General features: G+C 42.2%; 2 protein-coding genes across 8 annotated transcripts; one reads left to right on the top strand and one right to left on the bottom strand.

Annotated features, from left to right (window-relative positions):
* The first annotated feature begins 244 nt into the window (after positions 1-244).
* Positions 245-26,622, top strand: wnt10b (wingless-type MMTV integration site family, member 10b). 7 transcript variants are annotated; one of them, XM_088082166.1, is made up of 7 exons: positions 245-368; positions 2,726-2,841; positions 3,945-4,002; positions 7,263-7,365; positions 20,974-21,236; positions 21,372-21,823; positions 21,914-23,402. In XM_088082166.1, the coding sequence occupies exons 4-7, from the start codon at positions 7,292-7,294 to the stop codon at positions 22,412-22,414; spliced, it is 1,290 nt and encodes a 429-aa protein (XP_087938292.1). In that variant the 5' UTR covers positions 245-368; positions 2,726-2,841; positions 3,945-4,002; positions 7,263-7,291; the 3' UTR covers positions 22,415-23,402. The 7 variants fall into 7 exon arrangements, with proteins under 7 accessions (XP_087938292.1, XP_087938293.1, XP_042347077.1 ...); XM_088082167.1 differs by having other exon boundaries at positions 3,945-4,032; XM_088082168.1 differs by having other exon boundaries at positions 341-434.
* wnt1 (wingless-type MMTV integration site family, member 1) lies at positions 12,209-18,546 on the bottom strand. The gene is made up of 5 exons (XM_042491146.2): positions 17,309-18,546; positions 16,927-17,032; positions 14,879-15,132; positions 14,424-14,689; positions 12,209-14,310 (listed from the first exon to the last, which is right to left on the bottom strand). The coding sequence occupies exons 2-5, from the start codon at positions 17,025-17,027 to the stop codon at positions 13,819-13,821; spliced, it is 1,113 nt and encodes a 370-aa protein (XP_042347080.1). The 5' UTR covers positions 17,028-17,032; positions 17,309-18,546; the 3' UTR covers positions 12,209-13,818.
* Positions 26,623-27,119: the final 497 nt, after the last annotated feature.

Below are 27,119 nucleotides of genomic sequence, written 5' to 3'. Positions count from 1 at the left end.
GGGCTCAATGAAAAATATTTGCAGGCTAGCTTCGGGGAGTGTAAAAAAAAAAAATAAGGTAGGCACTTCTCTGATAAGTAGGCATAAAAAAACAGCTCCTTAGTGCATCTGGACTATTTTAAGAATTGCTGTAGGTAGTTTAATGTAACTTTCTGAGTGAATTTATTGCAAATCAATCATTATTGAGCTTGAATTTGAGCAGGATCCTGTCACAGACTTTGTAAACATTTTGTGTTAATCACCTGCTAAATTAAGTCGATCCACCCAGGATTTGATACTTCCGCTTCTGCCTCCAGGTGTGCACGTGACCTGCTAACGTTAGCACAATGGCCGCACCCCACGGGGAAGGACCTGGCTACAGGCTTTAGGTAAATGTTACTGTTATCAACTGTGATTGAACAGCAGATAACGTCGATGTTTTGCCAAATAAGTCTGTAAGTTTTCTTTTTTCCCGGTAGAGGAACGCCTACCCTTTTAAGGTCTAGCGTAGAGCTAAGCTAAGGTTTAGCTAAAAGGTGGTAAATGTTAGGACGCTCGGGCAGCTAGCTAGCTAACTTAAAAGCCATTACTCCTCCAAAAGCCACGTTAATTATCAGCTAAAAACATAAGAAGTAAATTATCTTTCGTAGTAGGCAGTGTGTTCAGCCCGTTTTCTATAACTAAAGTTAACAGGTGGGTTGCTATTGCACATATCTGTAATTTGTTTTGTTTGAACAGGGTTTTCGAGGAACTTTAAAAAGCCTTAAAATGCATTAAATCCATAAATCAAAGATAAGGCCTCGATCAGTATTAAATGTAAAGGTATAATTTGGTGAATGCCTCTTGCATTAACAGCACCACAAAAGTCATGTTTTATTTTAGAATCAATATTTTGGAAAATGTGTTAGTTATTGTTAAATGTGTGAGTTGTTGGTGTTGGTTCATATTTGTTTGTTTTTATTTTGTTTTTGTCAATGTCAATTTTGTACCGTAACATCAACATCAATTTCATTCCGAATGGCTTTTTTTAAAAAGTCCTAAAAATCCCTAAATCTTATTTGCCTTAAATTGTAGTGACCCTGGTGAATGAGCCAAATTAATGTTTGTAAGTCGACATTTATTCCACTAGATGGCAGCAGCTAATAATTTCCAGTCAGCACTGCTCCTTGACGCCTGAAGCTGACTGCATTGATCAGGGTGTTTGTGCCCTCCGTATTGTCTTGAGGGGAGACACCTTCAGGTGAATAGGGTGAAATTATTTAACATTTCTACGTTTTTACAGTGGGGATTTTCGATATTTCCATTTATCATTCCATAAATTAGAAAATGACTCATTAAAAAAAATCACCTTTTGACATGTTTTTAGGAATAAAATGTTATATAAATCAGTTTTAAATGATATCTGAACAAGCCCCTCTGTAAAAAACCTAAATACTAAAAAGTTTGTTGTATGTAAGTCCTTCTGGAGCGGAGTTATTCTGTCTCAGCATGTGAAGAAAAAAAATATTTTGAGAGAATGGCCTTTAAAGATATGTATTGTAAAGTTAAGTACATTTTTATACAAAAACTATGATATTACAATTGAGTAGCGTAAATATTTTAACTAATAGATATTACAGTGAAACTTCCGCAGTTATTTACTTTCATGAAGATGATTATTTTTGGTAGTACGAATTTTCTGAAATGTAATTTGCAAATGAATCATTTTCTAATTTAATATGCGCTTTTTTACATAAAACTCTAAGCCTAAAATCTGAACTAAAATAATTAATTTTTTTGCACATTTTCTTTTCTTTAGTGTAAAACAATACATAGAAGCAAAAATGCACCCAATTTAAAAAATGATAAGTGCATGAAAAAACTGGGATCAGTTCATTTTCAAATGTGTTCAACAGTTTTTGCCTCTGTGTAATTCCTCATATCAACTTAGACATAAGCAATATCCCTGTTTCTTTGTTGGACATCGGCCATCCCAGGGCAAAGCTCCAACTGACTGGAATAATCTTCCACTTCTTCTTCTTTGTATTCATCATCTCAAAACAACTTGCTCATGTGTTTGAGTTGTTGTATTGGAAACTGTTATGAAACTATACATGATCATGGTATCAGACTAAGGTTCTTCCTGTACAGCAGCTGAGGGTAGGGGGTGTGCGTGGGAGATGGTGAGCAAGATGTCTGTATCTGTGTTTTTGTGTTGTTTGTTTGTTATGTAAAGCAGTCTTGTCTGTATGTTTTTGTTTTGTATTTGTGTCCATAAGACCCCCTTGAAAATGAGATGCTACATCTCAAGGGGCTATCCTTTCAATAAATTCAAATTCAAACTATGTTTTCACCTTTTGCGTCTCCCCCTAATTAAGGCGGCTCTACACAACATCACTGATGATGACCGGTGACTGCATGGCAGTAAAAGTGCACAGTGACTGCCAAACAAGCCCACATATAAGTTTTTTTATGTTTAGTGCAGATTCTTGCTGCATATTTCCTCATCACATAAAGGTTAATTTTGAAACTAGTATATTTTGGGAAACTTGTACATTTTTGTAATTACTGTCTATAGCTACTACATGTATATAGGCTAGTTAATTATCAGTAATGGTTCAGTGAGGTCAAGAAGGTTTGGGGATAAAATCCCATGTTTGTGTGAAGCACCTTTTTCTCAGAATTAACTCAAACAGCTAGAATAAGTCAAAAGCACTGGTCCAAGTTCCCAAGGGGGCTAATAATCTCCTGTCCTTTCCTTCTCCAGGGGAGCATGCCAGATTATAAATAACCTTGAAGATAAGATAAAGAAGACAGAAGTTCACTAGATACAAGGATGAAGACCCTTAAAGAAATACCCAGACCCCTGCAGTGCAAACACAGGTGAGCACCGGCACACCTCAGGACTCGTGTGGACACCATAGTATACGATTCCCTTGACTAATGTCTGCTCCGCACCCCACAGTTCTCAATAAGCCCCCTCATTCACCTATCTTCCAAGAAGCGAATCGCGTTGAAATCCAACAAACTTGTTTATATCCCAAAGGATTTTCCAAGGAAATCTTCTGGCTGCCGGATAAATGTCTAGCTGGTAGCCTATCAAAATCAGAACAATTACTCTATCAAGCTAACACACCCATTTGTCTTTTAGATGAGACAGATGCCAGAAAAGTTTATGACTAAAAGCCAAGCAAAATAAAGATGTTTCCAAACATGCTTGCAGTTCAGACAAGCTGCTCACTGCAGCTGTATCCTGGATGGACTACAATATGCACATGATATTAATTAACACTTTTCATTGTGCCATTTCAATTATAAAAAGAATGTGTTTATTTTTCAGCTGGGTCTCAACTTAGGACACATTCAGGTGCACTCAGGGTGTGAAAAATATTTTAGTATTCTCCTCTGCAAGCAAATATTGAGGGCTCAGTGCCCTTTCAGCATTTGTTGATAGTTGTAGCATCCCAAATGATGACATTTACAGAGCAATTTCCTTTATTTAACTTTGCACTTTGGACTTTGCTCATGTCAACAACATTCAGCATTTAATGTCACTAAATTAAACACATTTGTGTGTAAATTCACAGCACTTTCGGCTCCTGCAGCGGAGCTCACTCAGCTCATGTATTACACTCACACAATATTCATTTAGGGGCCAGAAGGAACTTTTTAGGGTCCAAAATGTACTGAAAGGCTGCTGGCACAGTCTGTAGGACAGCTCTGGCTCTGGAAGCGATTAGCCCTCAAAGCTTGGGTGAGTATATTGCAGAGAGACAAGGGCGGGTGGGAGCAGAATCGTGTGTGTGAGTATGACATGGAGAAAGAACTTGTGTGTGTTTTGAGAGAGAAGGAGATTGGGGCGGTTCTGTTATGCAAGCAGTTCTCAGTATGCATGTAGATTGGAAGATGTGTGGCTCCTGTGGTTGGCTGTCCCCTGTGTCACTGCCTTTAAAAAACAGTTGCCAAGAGAAATGTCTTCTTTATAGGCTTTGGCTGCCAGATGCTGGGGATAATGGAAAGGACTGCAGAAGGAAAGATGGAAAGGTGTGTGCAGCCAGCCACACAGATATGCAAGTGAGCACATAGTAATACACACCCACGCATGCATGTTTGCACGCTTTGTGGACAGGGGATCACCATAATGCTGAAGTAAGGCGTGAATAATTCATCTTCAAGTTGCTGTTGTACAACTGCCACACACACACACTGACACACGGGGGAAGTATTAGGCCTAGTAAGTCATGTCACACTAAGTCGCCATGAATGAGCGTATGGTTTGGGCATGCTTACAGATGCCAGAGGTGCCACATTTTGTGGATGTGTGCAGGAGGAATTAGCAGAATAGTTGTGTGTGTGTGTGTGTCTGTGCAGCCGTGAACCAACACATGGGGCGCCAGTGTGTGAATGCGATAGTGTGTCTGCGAGCGGGATCGCCAGTGACACAGGAATGTGTCATAGTTCCTGCAAGCCACTCAGCTCCTAAACTGCAGCAAATAAACATTCCTCTGCTGCTGTGTCAGTGCTGAGCCCTCGCCCACTGTCGCTGTAAAACACAGCTTGTAATTAAAACCAAAAACTGAGCATTTCTCCTTTTGTTTCCAAGAGTATTACTAGTTTAGAGATAATGGCCCCATGCCTTCAGAAATTTCTCAGCACTGTTTATTGAGTCAAAGATCACTTGTTGTGGTTCAGATGATGTCGAGGTTGGACAGTTGATAATAAACCATCAGAATCATCTTTATTGGTTAAGTGCAGCTACAGTAATTCTGATTTGCTGTGGTTCGTCATATTTCACTGTGTTGCAAAAATGACCTCACATCCGTGCAAGTGAAGCAGTACTAACATCATAAAACCCAGTGTTGGACAGATACAGATACATTTGGATAAAGTGGAGCTTTAACATTCAATATAGCCAGACACATATTGCTGTAATTTATCACTGACTTGTCTGTTTGATTGGAATAAATGCAGGTTTCATCCCTGCTGACAGGTGAAATGATGCGCAGGCTTATGTTGTGTCACATGGATTCCACCACAGTTTGGGCTTATATTTCATGTGGATCTCGGAGCTGAAACGTTGCCGTGCTGTACCCATACATTGTCAGATGTCTGTAAACATATTCTACTGTTGGTTGTCCTTGCCCAACATCTTTCCCTGTCATTACAGCTCTGTTTACAGGAGGACTAACAGTGTTTGCTAGCACATGATGTCCCTCAGAATATACAGTGGTTTAAAGTCGCACTCTGACGCACAGTTTTCCACCTAAAACACTTAATCCCAGTGGAACCGATTTTGACATGTCACTTTATCTGTTTGTTGTCTCTTGTCTGGTCTTGCCAGGTTAACCATTCACAGATGTTTGATTGGAGATTTTAACCTTTTCTTGTTGGATGACTACTGACTTTTTTTTTTTTTTTGACAAATGGTAATTAAAGGTCCGGTGTGTAGGATTTAGCAGGATTTATTAGCTAAAAAGGAATATAATACAATAAGGATGTTTTCTTTATTGTATAATCACCTGAAAATAAGAATTTTTGTGTTTTCATTACCTTAGAATGAGCCGTTTATAACTACATAGGGAGCATGTCCTAATCCAGGGAGTCCACCATGTTGCACTTCATGTTTCTACAATAGCCCAAAATGAACAAACCAAACACTGGCTCTAGAAAGGGCTATTCCCATTTTCACACTGGCCACAGCACTTAGCAGCCCCTCCATGGTGAGCAGCTTCAGAAAATCACTGTTTCATATATGGAATATAATAAGTATGTTCTCTTTAGTGTGTATTCACCTGAAAATAAGAATCGCTGCATTTTCTTTACCTTAGAATGATCCTTTTATATCTAAATAATAGCCCTTGTCCACGGAGTCTGCAAAGACTGATAAATGTCTGGATCTTAAGTTATCATAAAAAAAAAAATGTTAGCAGGTGCTGGGCTAGCTGCGCATCTACAATGAGCATAACAGCGTTAGAGAAACACTGATTTGTAATGTGAAACTGCTTTATTCAGTGTTTTTACTGGTTTTAGTGACCTGGCCCATTTCTTTTTGAGAGCAAGAGACCTCGTAGATAATTCAGCTCCTAGTAAAAACCTTGATCAAAGACAGAAGAAATTATTTTTTTTTTTGTAAGATTTTGTTTTAGTCATTTGTGCGTTTACTGACAGGAGAGCTAAAGACTGACAGGAAAGGTGGAAGGACTCAGCCTATGTGGGGTGCCCCAAACACAGAAGGAATTCTAACTGGGAGAAGTTTCAGCTGGTTGCAATATGCATTCATCACCGCTAGATGTCAGTAAATCCTCCTAAATCTTACAAAGTTCCTTTAAGAGGTTTACTGATTTTTTTTTAATGTAATCCTGTTCAGGACCCTGTCTATGACCATTAAAAATTTAGAGTAATTTTACTATCTCACTCAAAACTTAATTAAGAATTGGTGATCTGGCCATTGCTGTGGTAGAAGTGCAGACAAAGAGGGCAATTACACCAAATGGTGCAGTAAAACATTTCGGGGCAAGAATGACAGTGCATGTAATTTTAAAAGTTACGTGCGCCAGTGCATGTACACAGAAAAAAGTATTTTGAGCCCCGACAGCGATAAGCTGTTTATCTGAGCAGTCTTGAGGTTCAGAGTATTTAATATCAACAAAAAAATGGGCCAACAGAGAAAAGGGCTATCAAGCCAAAACAATCACGAGGTCATGCTGTGTATGTGCAGACGGTGGGGAGTGTTGATAACTCAAAATATATTATCACCCCATGCCGATTCACTCACGCCCGTGTTCACACACAGGAGGCTCCTATTCACGACGTCTTTATGTGAAGACTGCTGGCGTATCACAAACGCACACACGCACAAACACCGCAAAGTTATATCCCTCCCACCTTAACTGCAGGGCTCGCTCTCCATCTCGCTCCACAGGGGCACAGAGCCTGACCACAGACATCATACTGATTGCTCACCATGGTCGAGTGGTCTGTCCACATTCCCACCCTGATTCACTATGTGCAGAAAACCCAACAACGGAAAACAGTGGTTTGAGAGTGTCTGGAGGTTTGCGGACAGCTGTGAGTGTCCGCTGTGTCTCTCCTAAATCTATCCTCCTCTCATCTTCTTCGACTGCCCTGCTGCATACCCCAGGAACATGGGAACAGTTGAGGGCAGACCCAAACTGATGTGTGTGGAATGTTTTGGACTTGTAGCAAGAGGATTACAAAAAAAAAAAAAAAATAGAGGACACTTGAATGCGTGTGTATGTGTGCTGGGGTGAATGTAACCTCCTTCTCTCTCCTGTGTGTGACAGGTTGTGGCAGGACGGTAGATGATGAAGTGATGGAGATGTTAGGAGGCCACAGCCATTGTGATGCTGGGTGGCTGTTACTCTGGAACTGCCATCTGCCGAAAAGGTCAGTTGCTAGGGGACGATTCTCCTGGACCGTGTCTGCCTCCCAGCTGCCATCCACACACCCACACAAACTGGATTGCATATGCACACACACATGTACACATTTGCACACTCACGCTCTTTTCATTCTTTCCTATAAATCTGAATTGAATTTGAGTAAATTTGACCCGCCGTATTGACCACTATTAATCCACTCTGTAGTTTTCTGTAACTTTCGGTGAGGTTTAGTTGATTATAATTCTTCGTGTGTGTGATGAGGTTGTAAATGAACATCTTATTACATAATAGCACTGTGGTCACTTAATGGCACCAAACAACTGCTTCTGATTATTATGAGCGGTGTGAGGGTGTTCCCGTCATAACAGTGCCCTAATTAATTGGAGCTTGGCCCACGATCGAATGCAGGGATCACAATGAAATGTCGAGGCAGCACGGAAATCAAATCAGTATTGTGCGCCAGATCCAAACCGTGCCACATTGTCCATCACAACCACAATGAGCAGCCTATCATTCAGTGCGGTGACCCAAACCCAATTCTAAATTCCTTATCATACGCCCTTCAAATTAAAGCCAACTCCACCCAACGGGCAAACATTTTTTTCCACAATTTAGCAGGAATTTTAATATGAAGCTGCTGTGCCTTCATTATGCCGTATCATCTTCTCAACATGTTCTGTGGTGATTGACCTTATTATTGGAAAGAGCACAATGTGGGCAAGTGAAAACTATTTCCTTTTTCAAGCTTAAATCATGAACACCATTTTTTTCAAGTGACTCTCTCACTCTCAGGTCAAATGCAGAGTTTGTGGCTGTATTTGTGTTTCAACTTAACCCTGAACAAATGTTATGTCGCCCCCATAGAAGTAGAAGTAGAATGAGAATAGAAGTGACATTGAACTGTTTGCAGTGGTCATTTGACTAGTACAAAAGAAAAGAGTGATTGCTGTCAGTCGTTATGATGACAACAAATGCTCATGGGGCCATAAAGTGTGTCACACTAACTAGTTTGAGAACTCAGTTTTGGCCAGTTGTTAAACCTAAACTCATAACTAAACAGAAATAAACAACCATACACTAGGGGTGGAATTCACCTGAGCCCCCACGATAGGTTATGATCATGACACTTAAGTCACAATACAATATTATTGCGATTTTACATGTTTTGCGATATGCTGAGAATTGTGATAACATATGTCGCAAGATAATGCAGTTACTGTATTTTTTTCTACAGCAAATTATGTCCCCAAAGGTAAACTTTGTTAACATCTGTTTTATATAGTAGAATAAAGTTTGAAGTGTAATGGACTGAAAAAAAAGCCATTGATTTAATTTGTATTTATTATTTGCAATACTGATAATATTTAATACAAATGCAGATACTTGGATTCTTCCATGTTTTGATACAGTATTGCCAAGCAAATATCGAGATACTATACTCTATTGTTTTTTTTCCACCACCTCCACTGAACACCAATCAAAGTTTCTCTCTTTCCCCGAATTAAGACTGACATTAGCTTAATTGCCTTATTAAATCATCTTAAGACACACACAACTCGCAGAAACAAAATAAATCTCACCAAAATTGTCTAAGTTTACTTGTTTGTCATGTAGTTAATTAATCCACTATTTCAACAACACCGACTCCGGTTTGGTCAAACTAAATTCTCAGTGAACAGGGTTGGGTGTAAAAATATGCAGATCTACACACTGTTTGTACCTTCCCTCTCTCTCTCTGCCTCTCAGCTGTCCACTGAGCAGCATCCTTTACTCATTCTTCGGAGGCAGCTAAAGTTTCTTTTTATGTGTTTCAAGAAACATGCTACCTGCTACCCTGCTACCTTGCAGGGTTGCAGCAATATACAGGGTTTAAGGTGTAACATAATATAAAAGTTGACAATTATCATATGTGTTCATTTTCTTATTTACGATATTGGGAAAAAAAGGCATCTGGAATGAGAATCTCACCTTTATTTAGGTATTTTTAAAAGGGAGACGTTTTACACACACATCCATTAAAAAAAAAAAGTCTTAATTATAGTAATAAAAATTTTCTTCAACTAACTAACCCCTCTGTTTTTTTCCTTTGGGGGTCACTCTGACTAATATAATAATTCTGTAATACTGTGATATGGTGAAACCGCCATATTTTCTCATACTGTGAAAATCTCATACTGTTGCGATCCATCTACCTTGATTTGAATGGGAATGTCAGTTCTACTCTCATTCTATTTCTATCGTTGCCCCTGAAGTTTAGGGTCCTATGACGATGGCACCAGAAAGCTTTTTGCGGATGAAATGGGAAAGGATTTATCAGGAGAGTGACCATGTAATAATTAGTAAGCTCCTGGACCAAAGTTTTTTTTTAAATGCCCGCTAAGAGGGTCGCTAAGTAACTGTTGCTCCGTCGATGTTGCTCCGTCGATGTTGTACTAACAATATAATACACATTCTGATCATGAGCAAGCTGTAACTGGATGTCAATTATCTTTGGTTATTACCTAAGATATTGGCACAGTAGCTGTCATGGTTTTTTGCTGTCTTTATGTCATTTTTTTTTTTTTTTATCCTTCCTGTCACACTTTCCTGCTCTCCTTTCTTTTTCCCCTCCTCACGGCCTCACCTCCAGCCTGCGCTTCTCCACCAGCCTTCATGGACAGTGACTTTTGTGTAGGGGAGCTGTTGTTTTTGTTTGTGCCCTTCTCACCATGGCTGCCTGCTCGCCGCCTGGCAGCCCCGTGTGTCAAAGGTGGCTGCAGCAGAACAGACTGTGGGAACAGCCGGTTAGCCTCCCCTGGTCCCCTGCTCCCCAACCAGAGGGGCAGCCATCAATCCAGCACTCCCCCTTGCCCCTGCACACACAAAATGCCCAACCAAACACACACTCACACAAAAAGCCTACAACACTCACACCCTTTCCCAATAATCCTCGGAAGCAATTTCATCTCGACTCGGGTGGCGGCCCATTGTCGCCAGCCCCTTCAATCTTTCCTTATTAACTCTCGCTTTGTCCCGCATCCGAGCTTCTGGACTCATCTCTCCTACATTCCGATCGGTGCTGCTCCCAGCACTCCCAGGCAACCTCCATTCGCTAATCCCACTGCCTCCCCCACCAGCCGCCCCACCCCAAGGAACTCTTACTGCTTTTTTTTCTCCCAACCTGCCGATCACCTACTTACAGAGTAAGGTAGGGGCATTAACTCCATGGATTTTCTGAAGGCAGAGCGTGAAGGCGGGGTGGGTGAAGGAGGAGGCGGCCACAAAGTGACTCCAGCCCAGACAATTAGAACAATGAGCTGGGCCTGTAGGGGGCTAACTCGCTGCGTCACGCCTGGACGGTGGGGTATTTTGTCAGTTTAATGAATTGTCCGTCAGGCCAGGGCCACATCGCAGGCTGCGCAGGGAGAGGCCAGCAGGGACCCAGACACTAAGTCGGTATTTATTACACTGCCTTTGTCACTAATTGAGCTAATTATCACTGACTCCTCAGCACTCCCACAGGCTGCACCCCCTCCACTCACTCTCTACACCAACGCTCCCACCTCACTCTCACGCCTGGGATTTGAACTCTGCCTTCCCTCTTCTTTTCTTAAATCTGTCTGCCTCTTTCTCTTTGTGTTTCTATGATCGCCTATCAATTCTTTCTCAAGCAAGGATTGTATCATTTCTACATTTTTACTAAAGTCTTGTTTATTTATATCACAATTTAAGCCAAATCATCATGTGATCACCTGTCATCCAGTAATACAGTACAGGATATTAGTGTTTTAGAGCAATCAGATGTGATACCCTGAGATCAATCTACATTTTAAGTTCTAATCGTTCTGTTTTGGTGGGCTTTCCACCATCGTCTGACCCCCATAATTGGATTCAATTTGCTCCGTAAACGTTGTACTTTCTTTAAGATGCTGACCAATATCTGTCCTTTTTTTTAAGCTAGTGATTTTTTGTGAAAAACATGCAAACATATAGTGCAAAACAAGTGACAAACAGTGCAATGCAAGTAACCAACATGAAAACAATCATAGGACAAGACAAGCAGGGAAACAATGTAAACATTACACAATTAGCTTAGATTGTTTGTGTGTGTGTGTGTGTGTGTGTGTGTGTGTGTGTGTGTGTGTGTGTGTGTGTGTGTGTGTGTGCGTGTGTGCGTGAGTGTGTGAGAGAGAGAGAGGGAGAGAGCGAGAGAATGGCTGGGTGGATGGACCAATCTCTTTCCAGTCATTGATTTATTACTTATCTTCGTGCTCTCTGCAAGCAAAGCAGCCCCTTGTGATCCTGCATTTTCAACCTGGAACATCAAAACTGTACTTCAGAATATGTCCTACCCCTATGTCACCCTGTCTGCCCTTATTTGTTGCACTGTTATTGGGACCTTTTTTGCATGCGTGTTGAGGGCCTTACTGTGCTCTATGTGGATGACCCTGGCTGCTCTGGTGCTGTGGTGGGCTGAAGAGAGAGTGCAAAGCTTTCCAAACTCCCGTGGTTAGTCAGGTTGCCAGGGGCTGGGAGAGACTAGGTTTTTCACAATTTTTAATGCAATTTCTTTATTTCTTTCTGACATTTAGCAAATGAAGCAAAACATTCAATGCAGTAAAATCCTGTACTGTATGAAATAAGGTATGTGGCTGGACAAGCAGGGGCCGTCTCTCGTGGTCGGGAGCACAGATGCTGGGATGTTTTGTGAGCTGGAGAAAGAGGCTGCTTTGGTGGTGGTAATAGGATTAGGCAAAGGACACCCAGGGACAGGCTTATATGTTCACTTGGTTGGTTGTCAAAACTATCTCAAACACTGAAACTACAACAGGCATAATAGCAACTTTTGACACATTCAGGAGGGCAACTTAATTGAAAATATAGACTTTATTGTTCTATCATACAATACAAAACCAACTGGAGCCTAAGTCTTTTGATTAAAATCTAAAAAAAAAAAGTATTCTCTTACATCTCTCTATAACAGTATAAAAATCCTCAGAAATAAATATTTTTTATATACACTCTTTAAAAACCCTCAAAACAAAATGTAAATATTCAGTGCATGAACACAAGTGTTTTTACAAGAAACAAGCAAAGGCGTGAAATGTTCTGTTCCTAATAAGACTCAGTTTTGTGTCGGCTACACTACACCAAAATAAAAAAAAAATAAAAAAGGCATAAGATCAAAACATCTCCTGACTTGACACTAATGATAGCATATTCTCCAACCACTGACAGGTGCATAAATCATTCAGCAAACTTACAAATCATTATAAATATATTCATATATTTTAGTATTTACAGCATTTTGGTTCTCATAGCTGATATACAGAATGATCTCTTCTGCAAAGGCTGTCATAATAAAATGTTAATCTGCCTTTTACAGCCTGAAGTAAAAACACACATGCCTACTTTAAACCTGGGCCAGTTTAATGCTACACTCATATATTAACAGGAATTTAGTGTCTTTTTTGTTACCTCAATGTACCTCTCAAATGTTTTCATTTTGAGAGCATGGTGTGGTCCTGCACTCACATTTCATTTATTTTTTTAAAAATATTGACCCCCTCAGCCAAACTACATCTAGTCATACCATAATATTCAGTGTATTGATAATACATTCAAATTACATTGCCTCAGAAAGATTTGTTCAGTCACTTTCTATTTTCCTTGGCGAAGCACAGGCCCCAGTCGTGTAACATCAGGACGATCCTGCGGTAAGTCAGAGTGGCAAATCGAAGTTGAGGTGTATTTAAACTCCAGAGAAATCTAAATAAAAAGGGCAAATGTGGTGAAGAAAATTATAAGTGGTTGGGCTGCATCCAGGGCCTAAGTACACAAGTTGGGAACAGACAGCCCATCCCTGGAGATAAACTTCACACAGTTTCATGTGAGAGAGGCCAAAACTCAGCGAAAGAAAACAAAACAGATTTTTTTTTTCCTTCAAATAACTCCCTCTTGTTAGAGGTCTTCACCAGTTTATGACAGCACATGTTTGTGGCTCTCTGGCCACAGAAACATCTGTGAAACATTGTGTCCAGTTTCTGCCCTCAGTGGGGGAGAAGGCGGCTCTAGTAGTACCTGGTTACAGCAATCGATTCTCCACCACTTCATTTCGTCCCTATTTATCCACAGTGTAAACACTTGAGGGATGTGGATGATTTCTATTCTACATGGATGGTTTTAGTGTTTAAATACTCTCTTAATACTGTAAAGCACCAAAGGCAAGGGGTAAGCACATATACTCCCTCTGTACCCTGTTCATATATTTGTGCTTTTCTCAATCTCCCTCTTTCATAAACACTGATTGATGTTTTTTTTTGTGCCAGGGAGTTCCCTGTATCACTTTACCCGCCTTGAAGCTTTTCTGGCTTCCACATAATATCTAGTGGCTTTCTCAGCCAACTACCTGTTTTGCTAAGAAGTTCTTCTTCGCCTTTCACGTACGCCTAAATATTCACTTGGTGTCAAGCTGCGATCATAGACACTGGTGTAACGTTCGTGTGCTGGTGCAGTTCAAGCAGCTGACATGACAGCACCAGTGGAAGGTGCAGTGGCAGCGTTCAGTCACGCTCTCAGTCCGAGTCTTAAACCCACGTCCACAGCAGAGCAGCTCACACCCGTCCAGGCCTGGAGAAGAGCTGTTGCATGTTCTCCCAGAAGTTCCCAAAGTGCCAGTTTTGCCATTGTAGGAGCAGAAGTTTGGTGATTTCTCAAAATAGACCAGATCCATGGCAGAGGGGGGTTTGTGAGCCGGGTTTTCAGGCTCTAGATGCCGGGGGTCGGCGCGGTGAGAGGCTCGGTTGCTTCCCTTGTTGGCATAAACAACTCTGGATGCACCATCAAACCGATCCTTGAGGAAGTCTCCCACTGTGCGGAAGCTGGGCAGGCGCATCCAACAGGTGCGTACGGTGCAGGAGCCTGACATGCCATGGCACTTACACTCCTGACGCATCTCTGATGACACAGTCTGCAGAGAGGAAGACCAAAATCTATTGATGAAATCTTACAAAGTGGACATACATCTGAAGCTTTTGGGAATTCTGACAAAAAAACAGACATGTTTAAGTTTCAAATCCTCACCATTCTGCCAGCCTCATTATTGTGTAGGTTGGTGAGGTAGCGCAGATCTCTGCCCCTCTCGCTGGAGTCCACAAACTCACGGCTGAACATCCGGCCAAAGTCTACATTGTCGCTGCAGCCCCCCCAGTGCCAGTCTGGCCCTCCAGGACCTCTGCGGCGGTAATCGCATGTGCACGACTCAATGGCCCCTTCCGAGCAGGAGCGAGCCACAGCGTGGGTCACGCCTGCGCTGGTAATGGCAAATACAAATGCTGTCTCTCGGCAACCTGAAGAAACAACATCAAAACTTCCCATCAGAACCAATTCCAGCATTTTAGACTTGGCTTTGCCAATTTTTTGCCAAAAATTGAAAAATATTTAGAGACAAAGCCTTTTAAATGTGTACAAGAGATTCCATTACATCCTGGCCAAAATTGTCCAAATAATGCCTGGTGAGAAGGACAAGAGAGGCTCACCACGATTGACAATTTTCCCAAAAACTGCTGGGCTGTGGGTGGTCGGACAGTTCCAGCGGCGGTTGCGGAACTGCCACTTGCACTCCTTTATGGCAGTGTGCAGCCCAGCGGCGATGGCGTGCAAGATGCCAGGATTCTGCCGAATCAGCCGGCGCTGGCGACGACTGAGTAGGGCCAGGCTTGGGTCCAGGACCAACTGCACGTTCTTGGAATTGGTGAGGAGGTTGGATGAGGAGGCCACATTGACAATACCCCTGGCACAACACGAGCACAAGGGAAATCAGAGTCAAGGAGCTGTTTGTGCATGTAGCTCCTTCTGTGACCCTCTAAACTCTTAAACTGATGAAACTGGCATCTCATGAGTGTTGTGCTTTTAAAATGACAGTTTTAAGTATGTACAGCAGTGACACATTGTTTCAGTGAGGCAGCAAGTTTCAGAGTGCAGGTTTCTGGCTTGACAGATAAAATGAAACTATATTTGCAAGTCTTTTTAGATCACTTGGAGCTGAGATATGACATGTCAGGTCAATTATTAGAGCCTGTAACCATATTCCTCTTCTAAATATTTAACATGCCTTAAAGCTGAATGGCACACTCACAGGTTTACATCTGTGTTGTCCTTTTAAACATTTTCTTTTCTGTTCATTTTCTCAGTGCCATGTGATAAACCAAAAACTAAACAGAAGTGGGCTACAGATTGAAATGTCCAAAATGTCCCAAATCACTAAACATCAGCCCTTCGTTAATTCATTAGGTGTGTTTGCTGTGAATGTTAAATTCTCTCCTACAAAAATGTTTAAAATTCATATTCTGTGGAGGACACTTTATGTAGCATATAACAAAATGACAATTCGCGTCATTTTTTTTTCATATTAAAAGAAAAAAATATAATGTTTGTCTTTATGTCCAGTCTAATTACAGCACCTGCACTTCTCCAGTTTCATATAAATTTCAGATACTGAACATGGCTTAAATGCACTCATATTGGTGGTCAGGTTTCAGAGCAGTTCTAGTTTGAGTGGTGCAGCACACATGCTGTATAATTTTCCACTTTATCTGCTGGCAATTTCTGTGCGATTTCTGTGTCAACATTTCTTTTTATTCCCATGTAGTGTAATGGCTGCGTCTCCTGTTAAGCATTATCATCCGGAAAAGCGGGCGAGTCTTGGCCTGTTAGAGGGCTGACCCAGACAGTTGTGTGGTGAGGCCTGGGAACATTAATAATAATGTCGTCTTTTTTGGATGTTTGCTTCATTCCAAAAACTCCGCGGTGACTTTCCCCCCTCTTTTCCTGGATGTTTTCTTGGATTTCAGCTGACATTTTAAATATTTGAAAACGCCTGACGTTGTGCGCAAATACTGTCCATCTAATGGCACCGCAAAAACGACACAATCTTTCGTTAAATCATTACTGCATTAAAACCCAACCCACAGTTTATAGAGTTTTAAACAAAAGCAGGACAAAACGCCCACTGACGCAAAACTATACATATCGTATTTTTGTTTTCTGTAACAAAATATTGTGGAATTGGCAGTTGTAGGTCGCTGTATAGACAGAGGAATGCGCAGTATTAGATCAACACGACCCTGAATAAGACCTCGTATGGGATTCCTTTAAGCTATAAAATAAATCTATATTTAATTTATTCCACATTGCATTGAAAAAAATGTTGTCTGGGGTTCAGACCACAATGTCCAAAATGACAGGGAGGCAGAGAGAGAGAGTAAATTAAATCTACCGCAAATTAAAGGTAAGCCTGCAATTATTACCAACGTAATTCGTTCATTGTCAAGTAGTCTACTGAAAGGCCAATAAATACTTATTTTGTTAATGCCACAATCTTTAATATCATGCGGTTGCTTTTTTTAAAAGGCTGAACAGAAGTTGTGATCGGTGCCAAAACTAACACATTATTTGGAGCAGGGAATGTGGCAATAAAACACCGATCAGAGCGCAGGCTGTTCCACGTTCAGACCGGCGTTAAATAGACACTTCTCTATTGTAGGATGCTGATAAGTGAATAAAGTTCAGTGTCTGGTAAACTCACCACCACCGGCCGCTGTTGTTGACGGCCACTGTGCCCGAAAGCGAGGACACCAGCAGGATGCAGGCGGCTTTCACCCCTAACAGCAGCGCCAGACTCCTCATCGTGTCTTCAGGACAAATGTGAGGAGCAAAATGTCAAATGGATTTTTTTCCTCACACAAAGTTTTAGAGTTTCCAAATATCCGTGACACAAAGCACAAATCCGCAATCTTAATAACAAAATAACCTTAAAATCATCTTTAAAACGCGGAAATATTGAAATCTGGCATTGCTTTTTTTTTCCTCCTAACAATGTACTTTATATCAGGTTATTTAATATATTTTCATCATTATGATCTACTGAATTCTGTGTATATAAAAATGCTGCAAAGCTGTATACTCACCACGCCACTGTCCGGTGAGAGGACCTTGAAAGGTGCAGACAGCCCTAATTGACTTAAATGGATGTTGAGTGGAGACAGGTTGCTAAATGATGTGAAGTGTCCAGGGCAGGATGCTGCTGCTGCTGCAGTCCTCTTCACTCTGTCTCTCTCAGTGATGCTCTGCACGGCGCATTGAACGCGTGGGACAGTCCCGAAGACTTGATCCCCTCGGTGACTGATAGGCAACACATTCTTCTCTTATTGAGCGCTACGAGGGGAATAAAAAAGGGATTTGCTGCTCTCATCTCCCTCTGTTTTTTTCGGAGCCTTTTCAATAGGATTGGAGGGAGGGATAGTTAATGCTCTTCATAGGGCGCACAATGAATAAGGAAACACAGAAAGGAGAAAGGAAGAGAAAAAAATAGGGCAATCCACAGAGTTGCGCATATTACTTGAGGAATCTCACGGTCATCACATAATCGATTCCCTGTTGCCTAAATGTGTGCCGCTGGTATTTTCCCACTGCGCCGTGCGCTCGCTTCCACGTCCAGATCTCGCAGAAAGGAGTCCCTGAAGCCGTGATGTGTTGGTGCAGATGCTGTGGGTGCGCCCGGTTTGGTGCTCCGTCGCTGCTCCAAGCTGGTGTCACGGTGCAATTCAGTTACAGCGGAATATGAGGCATCTAAAACTGCCCTTTTTACCCGGTGGTTGGATTAGCCTACTCCCTAACCGCATCTCCTCCTCCTTCTCCAAATGCGCTCTCAAAATGTGCAGTGACTAAGGACATTTCTGCTCATTTCGTTTCCTTTTTGCACTAATCCCTTTACAAATACACCCCTTCTTTTACGACAATTATTTATAACATTTGATTAAACCCCTTTATGATGCTGTCCTAGATGCAAATTAAGAGTGAACCCAATAAACAAAACTATTATCACCACTCTTTATAGGCCAAGACGCGCGCGCACATGCACAACGAAACTTTAAGACGCAATAATAAGCTCTTTGGTTTGTCATAGAACTCACACTGCCTGCTGGGCTGCTCTTTTTTTCGAGCGCGAGAGACATGAAATACGGTCTCCAATCAGAAGTTTGATGTATGATGAACCAGGAAAAGAGGGGGACGAGTAAGAATAAAAACCATTCCCAACATCTGGCCTGCAGACCTCCCTCGACGCACATGTAGCCCAGTGTAATCACAGCTTGAGCCACTTTGCGGCATCTCCATCTAACCCCAGACTAGGGAGCAGGCTTCAATGTCCCCAAAACTTCTCCATGTTGGTTCATGGGTGAATGTTTCATTATGTGACATTTATCTGCTAATTTGCATGTTCCACATTAGTCACTGCAGCGCTTGTAGTTTGAGTAATCTCCCTCCCTTCCTTCTCCATCCTTCTCTCTCTCTCCATCTTTCTCTCTCTCTTTTCCTCAGATGACAGTAAAAGGAAGTGGGCTTTTGTAAAAAGGGATTTAATGACAGCCATCCCTACGTTTATACTCCAGCCTTATATGAAGGTGCTCAAACGGGTTTCCTGGAGCAGTCATGCGACACCGAGCAGATTAGAGCTTCAATCCGGATAAAGGGGGCCTTTTATATACAAATCAACTTCAAATCACTTTTTAAGCCACTTAGATATACACGCCAAGGCAGAATGCTAATGCACTTTTCATTGCTGCAGCTTAGGGAATGGAAGGAGATTAGATGAATTGGTGTCACTATGCGAACCGTGTTCGAGGGGGGTTTTAACTTAATTTTATGAAAGTAGCCCACATGCACCTTCCAACAGCAGTGTGTATCACTGTTTAAAGTCTGGTCAAGATTTTTTTTTTAAGAGAAAAGTAGCTGTGTATGAGTGAATGACCTGTTGATTCAGCAACGATTTGTTGGCTCAATATGCTGATTGGTTCGATGCCATCACCCTAAACAAGTCCTAACAGAAGGCCTGAGTATCTGCTTTAATGAGCCTAGTCATTACGGAGCGTGAAAAACGAATTTGAATAGATAATTGAGGTGATTTTTGGTAGTCTTCAATATGCATAATATGTATTTAAACTGCCCATTTCCTATACCGCATCACCCATTTTAATAAATCCATTAAGTGTTGTTTCTCTTTAGATTTTTGCCGGAGCATTTGACACCATAATGTGATGAATAATGCCCCCCAAAAATCAGGCCTGTCACTCCTATCATTTAGAATTTTTCTACTCTGAAATAAAGACTTTGGAGTGACAAAGTGAAGTTGTTTCAAACACAACAATGAGGAACAGCCGCTCTGATGGAGGTGGGTGGAAGGGAGGGGGGCCACATGACTAAAAACAGTATTGTTGGAGGGGTCTGTTAGCGGAGCCGCCTGCCTGCTGCTGCCTCCCTGTCGTACAGTGGAACCAGCAGCTCTCCCCTCCCCCCATTCATCATTTAACTCACCCCTTTATGCACAAAAATCTTCTTTGACTTTTCATATTTAATTTTACTGAGCGTGTCTTTGTTGTCTCTCTCCAAAAATGTAAGCCTGTACTGCGGAATTGCTGCAATAAAAAGCAAAAACTTACGTCAAAAAAAAATCATGCTAAATATTTTTTAAGTGATTCAATATTTTTATATCACCTACCAAAACCTGAGATGGTTTGGGGCACGGGTTGGGAAGCGGTGCCTGTGCGTAAAAGTTTGGAGATGTCATTTTTTACGCTCGGACAGATCATATCACTCTCAAATGATAAAATGATCAACCGGTGATCCAACTTTCATTTTGGCCAATATTTTTGCAAACAGCCGCCTGTAGAGGCATCTCCTCCCCTCCCCTCTTTCTCTCCCCCTCCCGTTTACTCTCTCGCCCCCGAGCTTCTCTGTTCTCCGTCTTCACTCTTCGGTCGTTTGGCGGTGCATCGATAATACTCCACTCTTCTCCTTATTTTTTTGATATTCTTATTCAGCACAGGACTTTATTACGAGTGTTTTAATGTCACGTCGCGAAAGACGCTTAACAAAATGGAGCTATCAAACAAACTCCGTTGGGACCAATTCCTGATTTTGGCAGCGGCACTTATGTCACCTGCATTAACGTGAGTGCACTTGAGAGCGCCAGGAGAGTTGATGTTACACGCGGGTTCTTGATACGCGGAATTCGGGAAAAGTTGAGGAAGTTTGCTGTGTATGATGTGTGATTTTAATTTTCTAACATATTTAGGTAAAAAGTGAAACATCTGCCTCCGATTTCACGGGCTGATTTTGTGTAATATTGAAACACTGGCATAAATCTTTACTAATTTTGTATCCTCAGACAAGTCTAAGCTGTAAAGAATTCAACATAAATCCCACTATTGTTATTTCTCCATGAGATGCATTTAGCAAGTAACTCTCCGCTTTGGGGAATCACAGCTGGATGATCTGTTTAGAATTATTTTTTCCCTGCTTAAAGCAACATCTGTAGAAACTCTGTTTTAAATGCTTGTGCAACTGATTAACACTTTTTATTGCTAAGTTTGCAAATCCCTTAGAGATGAGACACATTGTGCACTATATCTTTAAATCATCCTGTTTATGCATTTTTCCGATTTTCTTAGGTATCCAAAACATTTCTCCACTGCCACATACTTTTGACTAATGAACTCCTGACCAGCTCTGATGACCCCCCCCCCACACACACACACCCTCCCCCCACGAACTCTCTCTTTCTCTCTCTCCACAGGGTGCTGTGCAATGATATCCTCAGCCTGAAGGTGGCAGGAGATCCAGTGCTAACCCCTAACTCGGTGTGCCTGAGGCTGGCAGGCCTCAGTAAACGTCAGATGCGGATGTGTGTGCGGAGTCCCGATGTGACAGCTTCCGCTCTGCAGGGCATCCAGGTGGCCATCCATGAATGCCAGCACCAACTCCGGGACCAGCGCTGGAACTGCTCCTCGCTGGAGGGCCTCGGCAAGCTTCCTCACCACAACACCATCCTCAACAGGGGTGAGAGCTGGAGGCAAGATAAAGATGGTCAAATGTGACCTGGGGTTATCAGAGTTTATCGGGATGGAGGTATGAGAGTAGAGATTTTCCTGCTACACAGTTTTCATTCTCTGAGCGTGTATCTTCTGCTCCCAGGTTTCCGCGAGAGTGCCTTCTCCCTGGCCTTGTTGGCAGCGGGTGTGGCTCACTCTGTGGCCTCGGCCTGCAGCATGGGCAAGCTGCGGGGGTGTGGCTGCGAGGCCAAGCGTCGCCAGGACGATGACAAGATCCGGCTGAAACTCACACAGCTGCAGCTGCAGACCCTGCAGAAGGGTGGAGTAGGCCTCGGCATGACACGGTCATTACCCTCAGGGCTAAATGGTCACCATGGCGACCTGCCCGCTAACCTGCGCTCCACCCACCCCTCCGCCCTGCTCAAGCCTTTACCAGATGAGCTGAGCTCCATGCAGGAGACGTGGGAGTGGGGGGGCTGCAGTCATGACGTGCGTTTTGGGGACCGTTTTTCCAGGGATTGGCTCGACTCCCGTGGCTCCCCAAGAGATATCCACGCTCGCATGAGGATACATAACAACCGCGTGGGACGACAGGTGAGTATTGTGCATGTCCATTGTACTCTGACCGCTGGTGTATATCATCATCCAAGTCATCGTTGCATTTCTGATTTGTTTCCTCCACAGGTAGTTACTGACAACATGAAAAGGAAGTGCAAATGTCACGGCACGTCAGGGAGCTGCCAGTTTAAGACCTGCTGGCATGTGTCTCCAGAGTTCCGGCTTGTCGGTTCTCTGCTCAAGGACAAGTTCCTGTCAGCCATCTTCGTCAACTCCCAGAACAAGAACAATGGGGTTTTCAACCCTCGAACTGGAAACAGCGCCAGTGGGAGCACAGGGGGACTCAACGGAGGTCGCCGCCGAACCATGTCCAGAGAGCTGGTGTACTTTGAGAAGTCTCCTGATTTCTGTGAGCGAGACGCGTCTGTTGACTCACCGGGTACACAAGGACGCATCTGCAACAAAACCAGCTACAGCACGGACAGCTGTGGCTCGCTGTGCTGCGGCCGTGGACACAACATCCTGAAACAGACACGCAGCGAGCGCTGCAACTGCAGGTTCCACTGGTGTTGCTACGTGCTGTGTGAGGAGTGTCGCCTCACAGAGTGGGTCAATGTGTGCAAGTAGATCCTTCACAGTCCCAGCTGCCTTTACCCATCCAGGACTCAAGATGGCGAGCCTGTCCCTTCGCCCACTCCTTTTGTTCGAGCGTTTGTTTTGCTCCTTGTGTAACTCTCCCAGAGAATCTGTTTATCCCCCCGCTCTCCTTTTTTTTCCGGTCCATCATCTGGGATCTATTTTCTCTTTGTAGCCGCTGTTATTCTCAAAATGCCAAGTCAGAGATTGAAGAGGTGACTCATGTCATTTGTCTTGCCATGGCCTGTTTAGACGCTGCCCTCTCAGCCATGAAAACAGCCTATACCCCGTCCTCTCTGTCCCGCAACACAGCAGCACAGGAGCATCTCTATTTCACTGTCTACACGCTGACTCATCTCATTGTACAGTAGCTGTGTATTTTAATGTGAACATGTATATTTGTAAATGTATTATTATTAATATTATTATTGTGTTGGAGCCTGTCTTTTTGGTTCGAGTTACTGACAGACTCGTGCTGGCCGAGTGGCTCATGATAGTGAACCAGTGTTGTTAGAGAAAAAAAGTCTCATTGCATCATATCTTAGTTTTAATTGATCTCCAGCATATTTACTCCATTTGTATATTTTGCACCTGTGACTCAGACAGAGCAAAAACACTTATTTGGGTGTCAGAGACAAAATCTTCTTAGACAAGGTTTTTACTATAGAAGAAGACAAGATAAAGGACAATTTCCTTCCAATTTTTGTGGTTTGTGGTGAAGGAGTGCTACATCTGATTTTTTTCGTACAAGAAACAGGACAAAAAGCACAAACATATCAACTTATCAAAGCTCGTACACCTGTAAAACTCCAGAGGGAAACATTTTTGAGATAAATTTAGTCCTTCAGTTCCTTACACTGAGCAACTAATCGCTCTGATTTATTTACACCATTGTACAATAGTAATTACTTTATGAGAGTGGTCATGAATATAACTGTGATGTGATGTGTGTCACTTTTCCTATGAAATCATGACTGAGCTCTTGTTTTTCTGTGCTTGCTTTTGTCCGTTTCATCAGTCCGAGCCCTCCTTAGATTCTTCCCACATGTCGTACATGTCAGAGTGAGAGATGGACCTGCTTTAGTCTGATGCTGAAGGGTGTGTGTATGTTTGAGTGTGTGTGTTGCTGTGTAAACGGAGGGGGGGCGAGTTCTACGCACTACAGATTTGGGAGGTGAGAGCCTTTTTTATGGCCACTTCATGCTGAGAGAAGGACTTTTTATGGCTGCAGGATATTGTTTCCTTAAAGTATGACTTTTATTACTGGAGAGAAGCATCAAGAGAGCAGAGAGTGGGGGTGATTATACCAGTCTTTGCTGTGTGAGCATCTAAGGGGATCATCTGTCCCAGAGTTCATAGCCAAGGAAGGGACTTGCTAAACCACGTGAGACGCCATGTCCCTGTTACCTGGGAGACAGACAACACAAATATAAACACAGGCACATAAACACATGCATGCGTTTATGCGCTAAGACATGTAGGAATAATGGCACTGATGCACAATCAAAAACATGCTGGTGCACACATATGAGCTGTCAGACAGAACTCCTGGTGACCCGAGTGATTTGCACTTTCATTCTCGTTACACTGCAGATTTAGCAAAACTCCCATGTCAACACATATCTGAATTTATGATAGTAGCATTCCCCGATATCTTAGATGATCCAAACTCAGTGCTCAGCCTGCCATTTAGGATTTAATGCCAATTAAGTCTTGTTTGTATGGACTTTGGTAAATATCCCTCGACTCCTGAGGAATGGCAGCGCCAGTGGCTGAATCGCTGTCTGTTTGGTATTTAATGCGGGTATAAAAAAGGAGACAGTGACTGGTATGGAATGATAAGGGACTGGATTTCTGGTTTGCATTTCTTCATTCCTTTATCATTTCACCCTGGAGCTGCTGCGAAAGGGAATTTCCTGTCACTGTTTCTCCCATGTGTGAGACAGAGGTTGGTGGACATCCTGGGACTGGTTTCTCTCCCCTCTCTGCGCTCTTTTTCTCATTCTCCCCCTCATCGCTGCAGACATAGACACATGCATAGCAACACATTGACTGCCCCCCGAATAATGACAACCAGACTGGGCTGAAATTAAAGAGAGGGAGGCAGAGAGAGGAAGTTAGGAGAGATAAAAGTTACCCACTTTGATTGACAGGATGATTATATGTATAAAGTAAGGCGATTTAGTGTGTTTAGTTGGATATAAAGATAGGGAGATGGATCCTCGCTGAACATACGGCGGAGATGCAGAAGCAAAGGACAAATGGGGTATGGGAGAAGGGGGTGAATAAAGTGTACTCTGTATAAATACATGCCTCAAAACATCTGCTTCTCAACTCCCCTTTCATTTTTGATGTGGGACAGGCAGAGAAGGAGAGCGGGAGAGAAAACACAAGGAGCCAGCTACCCAGAACATCAAAGCCCCTGCCCTCAACGCGCAGGCCCTCATTAGTTCAGCTAGCAGAACCAACGAGACTTGTGATTGTGTTTGCTGGGGTGCACGCTGGCAGACACTTCAGAGGAAAGGCTCCTTTAAGTCATAGCTCCCCACCCCACCTCTCCTGCCACCACCCGAGCCCGCTGTAACCCCCCTGTAACCCTCTCGAAACTCCCCGCGCACACAAACTCGGCAGGCTCCCCCACCAGCCACTCCACCCCGTAATCTGGTCTGCAGCTGCAAACATCTGCTCCCCTCTTTATTCCTCTGCCTTCACCACCGAGTTGATAAACACATCTATCACCGGACCACTGACTGACACACAACAGAGAGGAAGAGGGAGACAAATGTTGGATTCACCTTCAGCTGTGGGGCTGGTCTCAGGCATGTTGTTTTTTATGGTTACTGGGTTAAACCCACACCTAGGAGGGAGTTGCCCCCCTGACTCCTACATATTACCACCTGTAAAACCGCATACAACCCTTTTTTTACCATTGTAATCTACGATGAGTCATTGCACAACACACAACAGAAAGAAACAGTTGTGGTAAAATTGCAGATAGTATTGATTATGTGCAAACTTTAGTTCTTTTATCACAAATATTTGTTTTTCCCCAAAAGCAAGCATAGACCGACTATTAATGAGACCACCGCACACTCTTTTATTTATGACTATTTCTCACTTGACTTCTCCATTGTTGTCTTCTAATCCTCTCTTTCCAACCTGTAGAAAATGATATGTCCACAAGTGATGTCCCGCTCATTTTTGCCCCTGATTTGAGTCATTTGATATTGAGTATATTAACGGGTTCCAGTCTGATATTTGTATTTACCAGGATAATACAGCTGCACAATAAACACTTCAAGTACTTTAAAGTTATTAAAACCAGTCAAGTTTGTATGCCTGAAAGCTCAGTGATGCTATACAAGAAGAAAGGGCTGCATACAAACAGTTCCTTAAGGGTTTATATTTTATTTTTACAAAAATAACAAGTAAAGAAACTAAATATACTTTACATGGCTCTTATCACAGTTCCACTTTGAATTTTGTTTATTTTTTTAACAAAATAAAAAGTAAACAAACTAAAATGTGTCTTAGTATAGCATTGTTATAAAAGTACAGAACACTATAAATGAGTAAAATAATCATAGTTCTACTTCAAGGTATTACTATGGCTTAACTTTTAGATTCCCAGTTGCTACAAATACCAATCGGTCACATTTGCGCTTCTTACAGGGTTATAGTAAAACTAGTTCACTAAAAATAAAGAAACAACCAAAAAAATTAAATTTAACTTGGTGTAGCAGCATTAGTTAAACATTAAATAAAACTGTCTCTACTTATTGGAGAAGCACCAATACAGAAAAAAATGAAACCCTGAATATTTCCTGCAAATTGTGCCCTCCGTTTACATCTGTGTAACAGCGGACTAAAAAAGGATCGAAAGGGGCAAAATAACCAATCCCAGTCACTAAAAAAATGTGTTGATCTGGCCCGATACCGATCTCTCTGATCCGATTGGGACATCCCTTTTGTCCGCTGATGTTGTTTTCTACGGGCCAAGGAAAGCCTGATATTTATTGGTTCCAGCTGAGAATCAACTTTTCAGGTTCTGAACAAATTTATTTCTGCTAAAAAGCTCTGAACCGTTCAAAATGAGGCACAAGAAGTGGAACAGAACCAGTTTAATGTTGGTTGAAAAGGGGAATACAGTATCATTTTTGAAATACGTGATACCATAATAAAATCAGTACTCAAAGTCAGTAACCTGCTATAATTTTGATTATGTGAATGTTTTGTTGCCTCTCATCACCTCATTATCTGTGACACAGAACGCTGCTGCCAGGAAGTATCACTTGGCATCCTATTACAGTCAGCCATTTACTTATTCATTAACATGATTCCTGTTTTAATTATTCAAGCCTGCAGACTCTCTGTTACATTTCATATTGGTTTAGTTGTTGGTCTCATGCTGCAACAGCACACAAATAACAATCTAACAGTGTGTATTTGTCAGACATGATATTGTGTGTGAGAAAAGCTGGACATGATTTGATCTAAAGAAATAAAAGGATGTTAAGTCTCAAAGCATGTCACTAAGATATGATGAGACTTTCCACACAGGGGTAGTTCACCCGTTAGAGCAGCTCAAGAGTCAGAACCAAGAGAAAAAAGGAAATAGTCACTGAGTGCTTGATAGGATACAAATATTATAAAATTATTGTAAACCTCATATTGTTTGCCCAAGAGAGTTCCCGAC

Source organism: Plectropomus leopardus, chromosome 9 (genome assembly GCF_026936395.1).
Source record: "Plectropomus leopardus strain MGB_pleo_1.0 chromosome 9, ASM2693639v1, whole genome shotgun sequence".
NCBI lineage: Eukaryota > Metazoa > Chordata > Actinopteri > Perciformes > Serranidae > Plectropomus > Plectropomus leopardus.
The sequence above is the reverse complement of the archived record's forward strand: the minus strand, read 5'-3'. Positions and strand labels throughout refer to the sequence as shown.

Bases quoted from the DNA above. Each gene is read 5' to 3' on its own strand.
- wnt1 (XM_042491146.2), bottom strand. From the start codon at position 17,027: ATGAGGAGTCTGGCGCTGCTGTTAGGGGTGAAAGCCGCCTGCATCCTG. The intron at 15,133-16,926 runs GTGAGTTTACCA...GTGTTGTGCCAG, and splicing joins AACAACAGCGGCCGGTGGTG to GGGTATTGTCAATGTGGCCT. The intron at 14,311-14,423 runs GTGAGGATTTGA...TCCTCTCTGCAG, and splicing joins ATAATGAGGCTGGCAGAATG to ACTGTGTCATCAGAGATGCG.
- wnt10b (XM_088082170.1), top strand. From the start codon at position 7,323: ATGCTGGGTGGCTGTTACTCTGGAACTGCCATCTGCCGAAAAGGTCAG. The intron at 7,444-20,972 runs CATATGCACACA...TCTCTCTCCACA, and splicing joins CACCCACACAAACTGGATTG to GGGTGCTGTGCAATGATATC. The intron at 21,824-21,913 runs GTGAGTATTGTG...TTTCCTCCACAG, and splicing joins ACAACCGCGTGGGACGACAG to GTAGTTACTGACAACATGAA.